At 37.0% G+C, this 17,383-nt stretch overlaps 1 protein-coding gene across 4 annotated transcripts in view; it reads left to right on the top strand.

The window, feature by feature from the left end:
• NAP1L1 (nucleosome assembly protein 1 like 1) overlaps nt 1-12,109 on the top strand; it is a 29,847-nt gene extending 17,738 nt beyond the window's left edge. For 3 of the 4 annotated variants that reach the window (XM_085045233.1, XM_085045231.1, XM_085045242.1), the window contains 11 exons: nt 813-954; nt 1,417-1,497; nt 1,736-1,864; nt 2,351-2,422; nt 3,042-3,181; nt 4,855-5,000; nt 5,086-5,105; nt 6,287-6,409; nt 7,521-7,553; nt 7,959-8,009; nt 9,716-12,109. In XM_085045233.1, coding sequence (XP_084901359.1) covers nt 813-954; nt 1,417-1,497; nt 1,736-1,864; nt 2,351-2,422; nt 3,042-3,181; nt 4,855-5,000; nt 5,086-5,105; nt 6,287-6,409; nt 7,521-7,553; nt 7,959-8,009; nt 9,716-9,751 — 973 coding nt within the window. In that variant the 3' untranslated portion in view covers nt 9,752-12,109. The remainder of the gene's footprint in view (nt 1-812; nt 955-1,416; nt 1,498-1,735; nt 1,865-2,350; nt 2,423-3,041; nt 3,182-4,854; nt 5,001-5,085; nt 5,106-6,286; nt 6,410-7,520; nt 7,554-7,958; nt 8,010-9,715) is intronic. The other variant, XM_085045232.1, reaches the window with a different exon arrangement.
• The last annotated feature ends 5,274 nt before the right edge of the window (nt 12,110-17,383 follow it).

Genomic DNA, 17,383 nt, shown 5'->3' with positions numbered 1-17,383 from the left:
TCTTAAGATACTTTTCTGCTCCTTGGAATCTCTTTTTTAGCTTTGCCTTAGTCATGAAACATCAGTTATTTTAACTTTAGAGAGATACTTGGAGGCCTAATGTCTCTCATATAGTAATTTTATCCTTAGAGTTTAACCACTAGCTGATACAGGAATATTATTAGCAGTACTTCATGTGGGTTTTCTCATGTATCAAAACTTGCTCTAAATTCTTGGCAAAATTTTCCTTAGTTGATATGAAGTTATGAGAAATGCAGTAATTGCTTTCCTTTCACACTTTTGCAATTCAGTGGCTCATTTAGCAAACTACTCTGGCTCGCTTTGGGACAGTGTGTTTGAAGACAGTACTACCAGCTGCTTTGCTCAGTGAAACAAAGCAGCAAATTTTGACAAATTTCTTAGCAAAGAATAACTCAACTGTCTTGAACTTTTTCATAAAACCAAGCAAATTAATGGTGAGACCTTTCTTAGTTGTGCTCAATACTATGAATTTACTTTGTTACTCATTGGTAACGTAGAACTTGTTTATAGAATTAAGATTTATTGCACAAGTTTCTCTCATCATTTACCAAGGTGTTTGAAGTACTCTGGTTCTAACTGTGGTTGAGCCTCAATTTAAGAGCCTGTGCTAATAACTCCAGTATTGATGGTGAAGTTGGTTGTAGTTTTGATATAAGCTTTCTAAAGCTTAAAATAGAGTGTAAAATGTGTTGTGGTACAAGTTGGCTAACTAGCAAGGGGTCTGGTTAAGGAGGGATCAATATGTGCCGAAAATGCAGTGTTAGTAACAGTTCTGTCACTGAATTTTTCAGCTTGCCTAAAGTTGTTAAAAGACGTGTGAATGCTCTCAAGAACCTCCAAGTTCAGTGTGCACAGATAGAAGCAAAGTTCTATGAGGAAGTTCACGAGCTGGAAAGGAAGTATGCTGCTCTCTATCAGCCCTTATTTGACAAGGTATTTTAATGCTACTCTGATTTGTACTTTAAAGCTTCATCTGAAACACAAAGGAATATAAAAACCAGAAAACTTATCCATGTGCTGAATTACTTTGGTCTCATATGTGCCCCTTCATTCAGTTGATACAATATTACCATGTAAGTGAATATCAACTGAGATTAAGGGAGCGAGAGGCTAAATCTTTTCCATGGTTACCAAAATGACTTCAATGTATCAGGCCTTATTTTAATTGAGCAGATGTCAGATGATACTGTAACTTTCCTAGGACATCGGTGTTTATTTTAGTGTGTTGAACACCTCATAACTGCTGAACCTATCTTCTATAGCCAGAAGAAAAGGTTTTGATAAGTAGTTAATGTATTACTAATTGTGTAATTTAGGATTAGGAATTTATTGGTTAGGGCAGTGCTGATGACAGTGACTAGAAAATTTGAAAATATTCTTGGTTTAATCTTCCAGCGTAGTGAAATCATCAATGCCATTTATGAACCTACAGAGGAAGAATGTGAATGGAAAGCAGAAGCTGATGAAGAAATTTCAGTGAGTATCTTAATTGGTTCTCATAAATATCTCAAGATTTAGCATGAAGCAAGATTCAATAAACAAGTTTAAAAAAAATCAAGTTTGTAAAGATTACTTGCTATTAAATATTGTTAATTCTTAGTGGTTGCTTAAAGCATCCACATGAGACTCAATCTGTACTGGTGTCAACATAGATCTGATGAACCTTATGGGCACTCTTAAAATTAAGGAAACCTAATACTGTTATTTTCTCAAGGAGGAAATGAAAGACAAAGCTAAGCTTGAAGAAGAAAAAAAAGACGAAGAAAAAGAAGACCCTAAAGGAATCCCTGAATTTTGGCTGACAGTATTCAAAAATGTGGACTTGCTCAGTGATATGGTTCAGGTAGGTGGTGGTCCAGGCTTGTTAAAAGTTGCATTGGTAATTAATCCAAGTGTCTTTAAGAAAGTGGTGGAAACACTATGATGCTTGATATGTCTGTTGGAGAGCAATAATGGAAACGTTACTTGGATGTCATCTCTGGTAATTTTTCAAGTGAAGAGTATAGAGCACTGCTTTATTTTTTTAATCTATTTTACGATACTAATACATTTTTGGTGCTTATAGAATTGTGTGTGAATTGCGTATTAGACATTACTAAAAACTGTACTTGGTGTTTGCATGGGTTTTGGTTGTGTACTGTATTAGAGAGTCTGTACGCAGCCACTGTTGCCATCTGCTGGTCGTGTTCATGGAAGTATTTCAGTGTTGTAACAAGGTTTTTGTTCCAAGAAAAACTTGTTCTAAACATGGCTTTTTATCTCTGCAAGGCCTTAAATCTGTGTATAATTTAATGTTATGAAAATTAAATACACTGTGTTTTCTCTACAGGAACATGATGAACCTATCCTGAAATACTTAAAAGATATAAAAGTGAAATTTTCAGAAGTTGGACAGCCTATGGTTAGTTTAACTTATTAAACGAGATTACTTTTGTGTTGTCTTAAGAATTGTATTTTAGCAATGTGGTCTGTGTCAGCCAATTGTCTTGTGGAAATCATGAGAAGATATATAGCTGCTGCTTCTGAGAAAGCAGTACAAGGACTAGTGCTGGTCTTGCACTACCCTGTGAATGAATTTATACTGAATTTAACCTTCAGCTTCTGATGAGACTGGCCTTAATATCTGATGACTTAAGTTTTACCATTGCATGTTGATAGCTTTGGGTACTCTGCTATAATTCCATATATTTCGTTGGCAGAAATTAAAGAGTTTCCTAAGTTGTAATATTTTTAAATTTAGAAGTTCTCCCTATACATTAGCACCAGGAAGTCTGTATACTGGGAGATCTGTCATTACTGCAAGCAGTATAATAACTAGCAAGTGCAAGATCAAGTAAATGAAAATATTTGAAGATTTATTGTACAACTTGGGTAGCAAATTCTAGACTAAGTTGTGGATGTATTGGAGAAAGATGTATTTTGTTGCATATGATTTTTTGGATTTGGATTTTAGGTGTTAAGCAGTTAAAGGTGTTTGCTATAAATAACTAAAGTTGTTGTTTTGCAATTCTTTTTTCAAGAGTTTCACATTAGAATTTCATTTCGAACCAAATGACTACTTCACAAACGAAGTGTTGACAAAGACATATAGAATGAGGTCAGAGCCAGATGATTCTGATCCCTTTTCCTTTGATGGACCAGAAATCATGGGTTGTACAGGGTAAGTGCTAATAGATAGCTTTAAGGCAATATAACAGTTTTCTTCCTTAGCATTATCCAGCTGTAGAGTTCTACAACATCTTGGGGAGGGGCTGGAAAAGATGCCCCTAGTAACTTGTGAATAACTAGATTTAATTTGAGTTTAGTTGTTATCAATAAGTTCAATACAATATAGAAAAACACATTATTTATATTGCATAGTTTATAAGCATATATATTATGTTGGCATGTAAATTAAAAATGTAGTCAGTATTTAGAAATACTGTTCTGCAATAGCTTAAGGTGAATTGAAAGGTGGGTGGTGGTATCCTTTAGTAGGCCTGGATAGCTTTTGCCAGAATTTGTTTGCTAACTTCATCTTTTTGTATTTCTGATGTGCAGCATTTGGGGGAGTTTATTCCAGATTCACTTCATATATTGCAGTTGTCCATTTTGTTTTATAAGCATTGAACGTTTGCCTTTGAATGTCTATTTGAGAAATGGAGAATAGTCATCTGTTAATTCCAGGCTACTCATTTTAAAAAGCTGGCACACTCCTTTCTTAGTGAAATCTTCGGTTTTAAATTAGCTCTAAGTAATTTTTTCTCTACATGTCCCTTTTTTGTGAACAGAGGGAGGAGAGAAAACTGTGTTGTATGTAATTACCTTAGGAGTACACTTGGGCCTGTTCAGTAGCTTTTGTGTTCATGTCTCTAATGTTCTGACTGCTCTTCTGAGTGGTAACTAAGTTACAGCCTATCACTGCATGGTGAGGGTTGGTTTTACTCTTACATTAATCTCCAGTTGCTCTTACTGACTTACCACTTTACTTTGCAAAGTCCTATAAGATTTAGATTTAAGTGTGTGGTTAGCTTTGATTAAACTGTTTTGTTTTCCCCAGTTTGGACTTTTTTGAAAACCATGAATCCTGGCAGAATTTGGTGTGAAATTACACTGGTTCTGTAAAAATGATGAATTCCTAGTCCTTGTTTTGTCTTTTAGTAAGACAGCCCCTTCTTGTCCCAAAGCAACTAACTCCATTCCTTTTAGTCTTTAAAATAATCCAATCAGAAACTTCTCCAAATGCAGTTAGTTTCACTGATGTGACTTTTTCATTTATGAGTCAGCAGAATGCTTTGATTGTTAAAGAAGCCTGTAGGCATGATTTTACTCTGTAAGCAGGATGGAGTTAAAAACCCACAAAACTCAAACAAATAAAATGTAGGAAGACAAAACCCATCACAACTCAAAATCAGCCAAAAACTGCATGCCTGCTTGATGCATTATTTTAAGGACTTACTGGTTGTAATGATAGATGTAGTGAACTTTGGCACATTACTAACGTCCAAATATGACATTGCTATAGATGAGTAGCTCTAAAAATGGTGCAATACTAGTTGTTGATAGGAAGCTAGGCAGTGCTTGGTAGCTAATGAGAATTAGCATTTTAGAGATTGAGTGGAGAAGGAAAAGCTTCTGGATTGAAATAATCCTACAATAAACTTGTTACTCTTGTTCTCAACATAAAAACTGATGAAAAGATAGCACAGAATAAATAGTACCTGAGTATTTTCTCTTCACTGTGTCTCTTGCAGTTGTGATAGCCTTAGTAGATACTTGTAACAAGTCGAATGGTATTAAGCTACAGTTCCTTATGGGGCTTTTTGTGTCGTTTGTTTTTTATTTACTCTTTAGTTGCCAAATAGACTGGAAAAAAGGAAAGAATGTTACTTTGAAAACCATTAAGAAGAAGCAGAAACATAAGGGCCGTGGAACAGTTAGGACGGTGACAAAAACTGTTTCCAATGACTCTTTCTTCAACTTCTTTAGTCCTCCTGAAGGTAAGCTGAACACTAGTTTATGTGCATTAACTTTAAATGTAGAATGTACCTCACTCACTTGTGTTTTTTGTTCTTTTTTCTACAGTTCCTGAAAGTGGAGACCTGGTAAGTTGGCTTATTTAAAAAATGATGGTGGAGTGTTTGTGGAATTTGGGAATTTGTTAAACAGCCTCAGCTTTAACTGCTTCTTGTCTTTAACTGAGAATACATATGAAGAACTACTATGTATTTGAGTTCTCTTTTTTAGAAGGAGTGTTTGTTGAGTTGGATGGTGGAGTTTAATTTAGACAACTTTAACAATTTATGCTTCCTGAAAACTACCTTGTGAATTGTTCACAGTTGTACAAATGTAGTGATCTTCATTATTAGTATTCGATTTAATGGGTGGTGTAAGTCTCTTCTTTCAGGCATTGTTTGGATGATTTTATCTAAAGGCTGAATGTATCCAGTTTGTATTTTGTTCTGTTAATAATTTCTCAAGCTGTTAACTCTTGAAGAAAGTAATAAAACAAGAATAGAAAACTGCAAGAGCCCACTTTTCTGTGTGCTCATTGTGGCAATAAGCCATGATTTTGTAAGGAGAAAAGCTACCAAAAATATCTAACAGTAGGGAATATATTATGCACCCTGAGTGAGAAATATGATTAAAGCTTCCAGAAGCATGCTGTTAGAGGTCTAGTTGGCATGGACACCAAAAGCTGTATGTTCATAATGTTTAGGAGGGGAAAAAAAACCAAACCAACAGTCCGAAAAGAAGTCTTTTGAACTGAAGATAATTGCTCACATGGGAGACAGCAGAGCAGTTAATACGAAAACTAGAGTAGTGAAAGTCTGGAATTGGATCAGAGAGCATTTTTAGGTGTTCAGGTGCTTCAATAGTGGCTTGTCTAATGGGAATCAAGGAGATGCCCTGTAGGAATCAGAAGTAGCTTCTAAAAATCTTTACCATGACAGGCTCACCTGGCTATTGTTCAGTTCTTTAAGAATATTGTGCAAATGAACTGAAAGTCTGTGAGAGATATTAAATAATCTTTCTACTTGGAACAAAAGGAACTCCAAAATTGTATATAATAAGGGTTACTGAAGCAGCAGCTCCTCACAGTGTAATGCAGGTGTACTGTTAAAAATGTCTCCTAAGTTTCAGCTCTGTGAAGCAGGTCCTGAAACAATAAAATCAATAATGGGATTTGAATAAGTATGGCCACATCAAAATCCATGTAACTTGTGTGTATGTGTCATAAGTAGTTACCATCCTACAGTTTAGGAAATAATATCGTTTTTTGCAGGATGATGATTCCGAGGCAATCCTTGCTGCAGACTTTGAAATAGGTCATTTCTTGCGTGAACGCATAGTCCCCCGGTCAGTGTTGTACTTCACTGGAGAAGCTATTGAAGATGATGATGATGACGTAAGTATAATTTTAACTCAGAACACTAAAAACCTTGAGATAGTACTGCTTAAAGACCTTTGGTAATTTCTTACATTGATACCTTTAAAATGGGATGTACCACATTAGTTGCAGTAGAGCTTCCTTGATTGCTCAGGAAAGAGCAGCATGAAAATAATTCATCTTTGAAGTAGTGACTTCAGAGTATTGTGGCAAAAGCAGTGGTAGAAGCTGAACATCTAGAGGATGTCATAGTATATTGTGCATAAGGTGTTCCTAGAGAGGTGTACCCAATACTTTGTAGAACTTTAATAAGCTGCCAGACAACAAATGAGACTATCTAGCTGCTCAGCCTGATCTTTGTGCTTACAGTGATACTGGGCTATGAAGTTTCATGAGATTTAAGCCTCATCCTTTCAAAAGTAGTCTCTTATTAAAAAAGCTAGATAAGCCCATTCAAAGCATGCCAAAATAATCAAAGCAAGTTCTGCAGAAACTTAAGTGTTTTAAAAGAGCTAAACTAAGCTTGAAATTGACAAACTACAAAGCCTCACAACTTTATACAGGTGTAAAGCATTTTTCTGTCCCCTGTCTTGACTCAGAGGACAGTTTGACAGTTAAGATGGCTTAGACAAGTCCTGTCTTCATTTTAAGTTTTAGAATGTAGACTGTTGGCCCCAGCAAAGGCTTGGCTGGGGCTGTGGAGGAGGGAGCTACTGACAGGAAGGTTGCCTTGGGCTCCACTGTCCCCTGCTGACCCCAAGTGGTACCGCAGTGTAATCAGCTCCTCCAGGGCTGCATGGAAGGGGGACAGAGCTCTCTGACAGAGCTTGGCAGGGGAAGTTGAACATTGCTTGTGCTGATGCAAAAAGCATTTTTAAATCTGACAGACACGGGAGCTTTTGGGTTCAAATTGAAAGGCAGTAGGTTTAGATTAAATATTAGGAAAAATTCTTTACTGTAAGGGGCCTTTGGCAGGGTGATTGGAGCTAGAGGACCCTCAAGGACTCTTCCAACCCAAACCATTTTAGGATTCTCTTAAGAGCACAGTACAGAGTGGTCTCTGACATCTACTTGAGCTATAAATGGCTGCATTTATGATGCTATCAAAACTATTTATTTTCTCTTCTAGTATGATGAAGAAGGTGAAGAGGCAGATGATGAGGTAAGATGACAGATGCCCTTGATTCAAATAGTTTCCCTGTTGTAGTTTGTTATCTGGAATAACAGTTCCTTTAGTTTTTGAGTGCTCTGGACACTTAAGTTTTAAGAATTACTTCTGAAGTAAGATAGAGCACATTGTTTTGTGGATTTCAGGTAAATAGTTAAAAAATCCAAAACCAGCTAGACAATAAAAAAAAACCTAAACCAGCTAAGGCAACCCTTGAAAATTACGCTGCAACTGATGTCATAAGATACGCTTTACGGAGGATAAACTTATATAATATGTATAACATAAAGTGGTAATTAAAGTACTTCTGAATATAATTTAATCTTAATTTTTATGAAAATGTCTCAGGAAGCTGAATGGGGATAAACTAGAGAAATATTAACAAGTGTTTACTTTCAGGAGGGAGAAGAAGAAGCAGATGAAGAAAATGATCCTGAGTATGACCCAAAAGTAAGGAATTTAAATGAATTTTTGAAGTTTGCATATGCATACAGACATTTAAAATTTTATGTATGTTGAATCTTGATTTTAGTGTAAGTATTAAATCAGTAGTTCTTATGGTGTGTTTTGTTTTGAGGCTGTTTCAGGCTTAGTTCTTACAGATTAGCATTAGTAGAGAAACCTTTACAAAGTTGTTTTTCCAGGAATCATTTTGTAAAAGCAACTTCTGGCTTTGAGCACTGAGGTTAGTCAGACTTCGTTTTCTATAAACCTGTCTTGCAGCAAGTTGCTGCTAGTGATGAAAATTGTAAAATTGTTGTAAGGACATGGAGAGAACTGTGTAATACAGGTTCAGTTTTTGGGAACTTGCTACAACCTTGCTCTGGCACAGGTTTTCCCAGCAGAATACAAAATAGGTTTTTTTCAGGGTAGATAAATGGCAAGTCTTTTATTGTTCGGGGTAGCAGAAGTCAATGTTCAGGAACGCATCTACAGCCACGTGCTAAAGTGTGAACAGTCAAGAGCCACTGGGAGCTTTGTTATTCCATGGGAAGGGCAAATCACTAGTCAGGCTGGAAAAATGATTGTGAACCACTCAATTAATAGTTTTTTAATAGCTGAGGGAAAGGTACAACTGGCCACCTGAAAGTATCTGATGGTGGTAGGTGAAAGTTGCAGTCATGAAGTCTGTGAAGTACTCCAAAACACCTGCTGTTAAAAGGGCTTGTAATTTCAAATGTGTTTTTCAGTAGGATTGAAAAAATTACATAATCTTAGCATTGTAAATAAGCAGGGTATAGAACTTGTAATCAAAATGTACAGCCCTCTTGGTGATGTTTCATCTGTTATATTCAAATTGCTTCCTAGTCAAGAAAGTTTTGGAATCAAAATGAAACAGCTGCAAGTTGAAATTCTCATTTCCACCGTTTAAGGTTGCTTTTCTCAGTAAAATAGAACTGAGAAAGGGCAAAACTATACCCAGTTTCAGAGAGCTGCTCAAGGGCTAAAGATGTAGTGGTACTATAGTGTTGTAAGATGATCTCAGGTGTAAGCCAGCTGAATTTATTAAAGCACTGTGGTCCTAGAATGGTTATGCAGACAAGGAAGGTGGCGCAGTAAAACCTGCAACTAAATTCTGCCCCCCAAAAAACTTTCTTAAATTCCTGTGTTACTGTGACATGTTACTGGCTGTCTGTTTCAAGAACAGAAGAAATTTTTCATGTTAGATTTTTTAACAACTGGAATTTATTGCAAAAGATGTTTCTGGAGTGTTAAGAACTGTGATGTGGCGTTTCATTGCATTGCTGTACAGTGTGTTCTGGCATAAGACCATACTCTTGTTATTGCTCATAGGAAGTTTCTTTTGCCTCAAGCTGTGAAGAGGGTCTGCGTGCTTCTTCTGAGCTGGGATGTTTGTTACTGCACATCACTCTTCTCCTTTTTCCAGTTATAGTTTCTTTTAGAGTACTTCACCACACTTGGTGCTGAACAGGTTTTTGTTCTGGATTATAACCCGATGTGCTAACAAAGCAAAATAAATGCAATGTGGATGTTGCTGCGTCCAAAGACAGCAGTATTGCTAATAATAGACAATAGTGCGAGGGAAAAGATGGAAGAGCTTGAATATTCCAGCTTGAGAAAGCATGCTTAGCAATATTGATAGTTCTTTTAAAATACGGATTTCTGTGAACTGGTATTTCCTTTTTTCTCAACAGAAGGATCAAAACCCAGCAGAATGCAAGCAGCAGTGAAGCAGTGTGTCTGTGGCCTTGAGGATTACCTGCACTGTAATAGCCTAAACACAACTATTAGTTACTTACAGCCTTATGTTTTGTATCTTGGTAGAATTAAGTAACCAATTTGTTAAAAAAAGAAATCAAACACCTAAGAACCAGTTTAAAATGTAGGTTCAATCTACCTAGCATTTTAACAGTATAATTTTCTGCCAATATGTAGAATGCAGTAAATACCCTAAAGCATGAATGTTAATTCATTGCTACATAGTTTGGTTCTTGTGAAGTCTTTGTCATGTAGCTATTAGACTGCAGCTGTGAAGATGATCAGAACTGTTAACTGAGACCAATATTTGTTTAGAGAAAACTCTCTCCTGAAGAACCAACCAAAGTATTTTTTCAGCCCAGTAGTCTGAACGGGTTTAAGTCTGCTTGCACTAGCTGTGCCTTCATTACTTTGTTATAGAAATGGCAGTGACTTGTACTAACTAGGAGATGATGATGCATTTTGAATTTGACTACTTCAGAAGACTAGTATAACTTGTTTAATATCCCAATGAGACCACATTAAACATTCATAACTGTCAGCTTGTTTATGCTATGGATTTTGTATTTTATGTGACATAGTGATCTACAAAAGAAACCTAGTCATCATATTAAGGTTATTGTTTACCACAAGGGTGTGAATAAAACCTAGTATTTTCAGAAGTTAGTCTTGTTTTCTTACGTGTGTATCTGCATGTGTAAACTGGTAAGGCATATCTTACATGCTGCAGTTCATGTTTTACTAGAAACAAAAGCTGATAATTACTAAAATGTAAATTACATAGCATTTGAAAAACAAACACAACAGTTTGGAAAGTTTGATCTGTACTTTCCACTTGCAGTGTGATACTTGTGAATCTGAGCTTGATGTTTCAGTGATTGGTCCACACTGCCATTTTAAAGAAGAAAAGTTCTTAGAAGTGGGGCTAGATCTGATAAAGGACTTCGGTACTGCTGTGCCTGACTCTAAGGCATTGCCTATTAGTATGAAATCTGGAGCAAAGTGCCTTGGATTTTCAGTCTGTGTAGACGGAGCTAGGTGGTCCTGAACAAAATGTGCCCTGCAGCCAAAGAGAGTGCGGGAGCACTTGGCTGTATTCTAGTTTTATCTCACAGATGCTTGATACAGTGAGGACACAAACCCAAAGGAATTAAACTTTTTTCACGTAATGTTCTGTTCACTGTGCTTGTGTTTGCACATTCTAGTTCATACTTTGTCCATATTGGATATTTTTGTCAGTTGAAACGCACGGGCTAGAAGATCCTTCTCGTTCTGACCTTGCCTGTAGCCTAGCAGTGGAGGTGCTCGATGAGATGTGGATTTAAACATACTCAGCTGAAAGAGACTATAAACTGATGTGTCCTGAGTTTTTCCAGTCAGTAGCATGCTGCTGTACTCTTTGCTGTTTTGTTCTTCACAGAACTATAAGTTCTGATCTTCTAAGCAAGTAGGTAGAGAGCTTTGTCAGGGATGGAAGGGTCATTGTATGTTGAAAAGAAATGTCCAGCTAGCCATGGATCTATTTCTGCAGTAGCTACCTTTTTTTGGTGCCACATATACACTTAGCCATACAGGTTTGAAAAGAGCAGGGCAGGCAGGAGGTAATGACCATATGAGGATGGGGCTCGTGGAAGAGTTTCTCTAGCATGTCCTTTGCTTGGAGTGTAAGTAATACAGAATAAAGCTTATCCCAAGTGGCCTTCTGAATCCTCAGCCCCCCTCCCGCAAGAAGATGTTGGTCCAGTGTCCTCTGACTAAACTGTTTCAGTTTTGTTACTGATTTTTCTTTTTAATTCTTTGAAGGCTTAAATGTCACACTGCTTTATTTCCAAATCATTTCAGGCTTCATCTATCTCCTCTCCAGGTATCCATGGATTTGGGAGAAGGAGCTCGTTATCTATAGCTGTATATAAAGCTGGACTATTGAAGCTGTTATCTTGGGTATTTTTTAGGTAACACATCTCATAGCATAGAAAAAGGAGTTGTGAAAGGTTAACAACCACTCTCTAGTAGCTATGTGTTGAAGTAGATATGGTTGTGTTTTTGTGGTATCAGAATATGTTTATCCTTCAAGGCACTGACCCTGCCAGGTGTTTGGATTTCACATGGTCTCTTCTCTAAACATCTCCCAGGGTTCAGTTTAAACTTCAGGGCATGTAGAGACCAAACAGTGATGGTGTGTTATGGGTTTGAGAAGTCATTGAGATGGGGCTTTGGCATTCATACTTCTGGACATGGGAAGTCTCTGAAGTCCTTACTTAGATCTAGCCCATTTTTGCTAACAGCATCTGGTAATTGAATTTCAAAAATAAAATGAACTGTTAAGAGTTGCAAGTTTCAAAATTCACTCTACTTAACAAATTCGGCTTGCTCTTTGATTACTTTCTCATTTAACACCTTCATAACATACAATGGGATACAATATTTGAAAAGGGGAGTTGTTAGATATCAAAGCACACCTGCAGCCTGCAAGATCCAGGGCCGTGAATACATCCTATTGACAGATTTTGGTATGCTACTCTCCAGATTGACATGCTAGTTCTAAATCAGCAGTTCTTGTGCTCTCCAGACTGCAGCAAAAGGAAGGATTTAATATAAAAGAGGTGCCAGTTCTTATGGCATTGGTTACATTAAAACTGTTCTGGTGCTTACTGTAGTTTTGTTATCAATGACACTCTTGTTTAGCAGTTCTGAAAGGCAGTATGTAGCAGGAACATTAAACTTTCAACATTGATTGGAGTGTTGTGACTCATTCTTTTCACTTTTCATTTATACCAGGTGTAGAGAATCTCTTCATTTAGTATTTGAGGAGGGTGAGGTTCAGGCTAGGAAAATGTGTTGCTGGAATAGAATGCTTCACCAGGAATTGCAGAAATGGACCATAATTTAACATCTGTGTAAAAGGTGTCTTATGTCCAGTTTTGGTTGCTGTATTAAGGGGGAAATTATGTTGGGGGGAAAAGCGGGAAGTTGTTGAGGAAAGAGGAGAATTAAGTGAGACTGGATGACAAGGAAGGGTGCTTGGGGTTTATGCTTGATGGAGAAGGGAGCCTTATTCACAATTCTTTCATCGTAATTGCTTTTAGCATTTTAGATTAGATTAACACTGAAGAGTTTGCCTGTCTGATATAACTTAGTTCGTGTTAAAAAACCAAAAAATTTAACAGCATCCTAACAGAGGAAAGGAGCCCAGATTTTAGCTTATCATTCTGAAGTTCTATTTTTTGTTGATGTCAGGTGCAGTTAGAAGTGTTACCTTGGTTTATTTGAACAGTAGACATAGCAACACTTCTTACCAATGTCTCCTAGCTTCTGTTCTGGGTTCTTGAAATGGATGTTTCTGAAACTAATAGCAGATACTGTAATTTTGACTTTTTTTCCTTTTTAAGTGGAAAAAAAAAGCCAGAATATAGAAAAATGCAGAAAATGAATGTTCCATCTTTGCCTTAAAGCTGATATTCAAACTTTCCCTGTGTTTTAAGGCCCATTGTTGTAGACCTGATTAGGAAATTGATAGGAAACTTACCTGCAGATTAATGATTAAATTTCTGCTAAAGGTTTCCTATTTCCAAAGGTGTCTGTGCAGCTGTTGTTTATCAAATGCCTTCTTTTGGGCAGAGGATTTTGCTGTGACACTCTCAGCAGCTTAAGGAAGCAAAATGCTAAACCCCTCAATACAAAGGGGACAGCCATGAATAGCCTTGATGGTCTGCTAGGTTGGGACTAGAGCTGCCTGGATGTTGGAGTAGGTTGACTCAGCCCTATAGTGCTTTCTCCTTTGTTTTGTGCAGATGTGGTCTTCCCCAATCTAAGACTTTCTTTACAGGTCAGAGAAGTTGTTGCAACCACATCTTCAGTTTCATTTCTTAATAGTTGCTCATAACATGTTTGAGGTTCCCCACAAGTTTTCAAGAGGTTGTTGAAATAATGACTTTTAATTGCTAATGCTTGCCTAAAGTGAACATAAATTACCTACTGAAAAATACTAAGTCTTCTGTACACTAGTAAGAGGAGGTAGAAGTTTGTCCAAAGTCATTTGCCTTATTGCTCTTTGAATCCTCTTGTCAGACCTGGTAGTCTTCCACATGTGGCCTATGTCTCAGCTTTTGTAGGAAAATTAGTGCAAGTAAAGGAAACAACATGGCACACCAAGCACAGATAAACTATTCCATATTTGCCTCTGCCTCCTGTATACCAGAGGTGGGCAACCAAGGCATGAGGGACTGTGGCAGAGGGCTCTTGTGTTCACAGGTGTCTAACTAAAGCATGTGGATTGACAGCACAAGTTGGCTCTGCACGTGCAGGAGGGGCTTAGGTCCTGAACTTGCTGTTATGAGCTTTGCTTCTCTGTGCGCAAGTGTTGGCAAGTAATTGCTCAGATTTACATTTGCTCTGCAGTGGAGAAACTGTGTTCTGAGCTCATAGCATGTTTTACTGCAGTGGTCAAATCTGAGAAGCTTAAAAGCCCCTTTACAGCCTAGTTTTTCTCTACAGCGTGTGCTTAAGTTGGAATATTTTTGGAAAACAACTGTCTTGCAAGTACAAAGGACTTTGAAAAAAGCAGGCTGGAGAAGCTGCTGTGCCAATAGTTGGTGAATTGCCAAGTTTCTTTATTTGGTACTGCTGTGGGTTTTAGGGAATGCTAAGGCAGGGTGGCTGTTAGTTATGGTAAATCTTTCATCTATTTGTGGTTGACTGAGGAGTATCTGTGAAATGGAGTTCCTGAAAGGAAAAGTCTGCTCCCAAGATTACATGTTCAGTGATTCAGTGTTCTTTCAGCAGTAAGTTCCAGTGAAATTACTGGGAGATAGACAGTAATGGTTAAGAAAATTCTTTAAGGATTAGCCACTTACTGGCTACTTACTTTAATCACATATTGCAACACATCTATTTGTCATGTATTTCTCATGAAATTTCCCCTGACTTTTTTTTCCCCCACATTTTCCTTCTATCTAGCAATGACCAGCTCATAATTAATTTAGGTTTCTCTCTTAACCCTGTCTCTGTTTTAGCCACTTGTCAGTAATAGAGGAAATGATGATGCTTAAGGGTTGTCAGTTGGTATGGGTTTAGCATCCCTCTGACACTAAAAGTTGATTGTTGAGCTGCTGGCTGCAAATTCATTAACTGGGAGAACACTAGTAAAATCATGGGCTTTTTAGTTTTTCACAATGGCTTCCCAAAACAATGTTTAACTTGCCTCAGGGTTTTAAAAGAACACTTTTGAATACTCTTACTACAATTGCCCTTTAATTAAGGTTGCACATAAAAAATTTCTACTACTTGAGTCTAAGGGAGTTTATCATACAGGAGACCAGAGTATTTAACAAGCAGACATTTGTGCAAGTATCAACTTTGAACATGGAGAAGGAAAAATTCAATAAGAAATACAAGTATCTGAGAAGTAGAGGATCAGAGTTGGTGTTTTCTTCAGACTGTAGTATTTCAGGTTTGACAGTAGGAGGCATCTTTACATCAGCTATTTCTAGAAGAATGGCTGCAGAACCTGCCTAGTATTTAGTAAAACTGCAATAAAGGTGGCAGATGTGAAACATTTAATATAAATGCAGTGGTTTAAATGTATATTTCAAGAAAAGTGAAGTAAAATCTCAGTGGGGTATTGTAGTGTGTCTGTGTTGAGTGTGTTTTTTCAAAATAATAATGTAAGAAACATTTACAGAAGTTAAATTTTGACTTGCATCTAGGAAAACAAAGTTTATTATCCTTTACTGACAAAATCTGCACAGTTGGGTTATTGTTCTTTCATCATGGAACTGTCAGTATTTCATCTTACACTAGTCTAGCTTTTGACTGATCTGGTGTTCTTTGTCAAACATAGTGTATTTTAAATGGCTTTTAATATTTGTTGGCTTATAGAGTACAAGTTTAAATGGATGTTTTGCATGTTTGCTTCTGACCACATGCTTAGGTGAATTTCACCAGGAATAAACAGTGCTGTGAGTTTATGTATTAGCAGAGTATGTCCATCAGTGTTTGGAGTTGGGTTAAAAATCTGACGTTCAATGCTTTGTCATGGAAGGAAAAAGTGGAATGAATTTAGTCCCTTTCTCCTGTATGTTTGACGAAAATATTTGGCCTTCCACATTAGTCTCACTTTTTCATTTGAATAATTGCAGTTTACTGTCAGTACCGAGAACAAGTGAAAAAGCTCGCATTAAATGATACCAATAGAGGCTGTGTGTTAATGTCCTTAAGTGTTACAGTGCAGTGTTGTGGGGCAGGGCAGGGGAGAGTTTTTTGAGAGCTTGTTAGTAACATGGTATAAAGTGGCACTCTCAAATCTAATGCAAGTGTCCACACTACTAGTTAGTGCATTTACCTGGAATCAAATGGCTGTTCACTTACTGCAGTGGAACAGCAACCAAAACTGAACAGGTGAATTGTTAGAAATTGGTCTTCTGTAGGTTTAGTTTAGTGTCTTTACACAAACTCAGTATTTTAATTAAGCTGCTCTGTATAGGTGAATGTGTTTTAACCAGTTTGCTTTAATACGAGAGTTTCAAAATTGTATGTCACATAAGCAGAGACTTAATCAGGAGCAAAGAAATAGGTGCAAAACACATCAGGTGAAAAGGCAGGAGTTTTCTTATGTTGCTCAAGCAGTTTTTGAGACACCTTGTATATGCAGCAGCAGCTGCAGATGAAGATATTTCTGCTGGAAAATATAGATTCAGATGGCAGTGAACTGTTGATGGAGGCGATTGTGAATGGTGTTCAGATCTTTTGAAAATTAGTGTGTGCCTCTGTTAAAATACGTGTAAGATGGTTGTGAGAATGAACTGTATCTTACAGTGTATCTATTCAGCTCTAAGTAGAAGGGACTATTTTTTATATAAATAGGTGTCTTAAGATATTAATTTCCTTTTTTCTTTAGTTTATGGCTAGTCAAGTTGCCTTTATTACTGATTTGGGTGTCTTCCAGTTACCTCAGGAAGGGTAAACCAGCTCAATTTTAATTGCTTTTATTGCCTTAATTGTTTACCCCTCAGCAATTTATCAAAATTAACTTTGAACTTCAAGGGGAAAAGATTATAAGAGGAAATCCTTTTAAAAATGTTATCAGAGATAAACTCCATTGAAGCTATCATTAATGTTGATTTTTTTTTTCTAATCTGCTATTAGAACACAGCACATGCTGCAGCATGATCTGCTTCCTAGCTGCCAAGATTATTGTGAGGTGGGTTTTTTACAGTCATGATAAATGCATGTTTAAAAGCAGTGCTCTCAGACATAGTATGAAACTTCTAGCATTCAGTTTACATTGGCTTTGTCAGCCAAATTCAGCTGTGTGGGATTTTGATTTACATCTAATACATAAAAGGATTAAAAATTAAATAGTTTCATATTAACCTTAGGTCACTTTACTTTTCTACTCAAATTTATTCAAAAGCTAACCTCGGGGGAGAATCCAAACAATAAGGAAATGTGTGGCAACAAAGCAGAATAATAAGAAAAATGCTCCTAACTCTGTCAGTTTGGTTTTGTTTGGGGTGGTTTGGTTTTTTTCTCCCTACTCTGCTTTTGCAATTTCCATGTACTGAGGTTCTAGTGTTTCCTTAGGGAAGTGGTACAGATCCTTGCTT

Source organism: Lichenostomus cassidix, chromosome 1Aa (assembly GCF_008360975.1).
Source record: "Lichenostomus cassidix isolate B80296 chromosome 1Aa, HeHo_3.0, whole genome shotgun sequence".
NCBI classification, from domain to species: domain Eukaryota; kingdom Metazoa; phylum Chordata; class Aves; order Passeriformes; family Meliphagidae; genus Lichenostomus; species Lichenostomus cassidix.
Note: the sequence above shows the minus strand (reverse complement) of the source record. Positions and strands in the feature narration are given on the sequence as shown.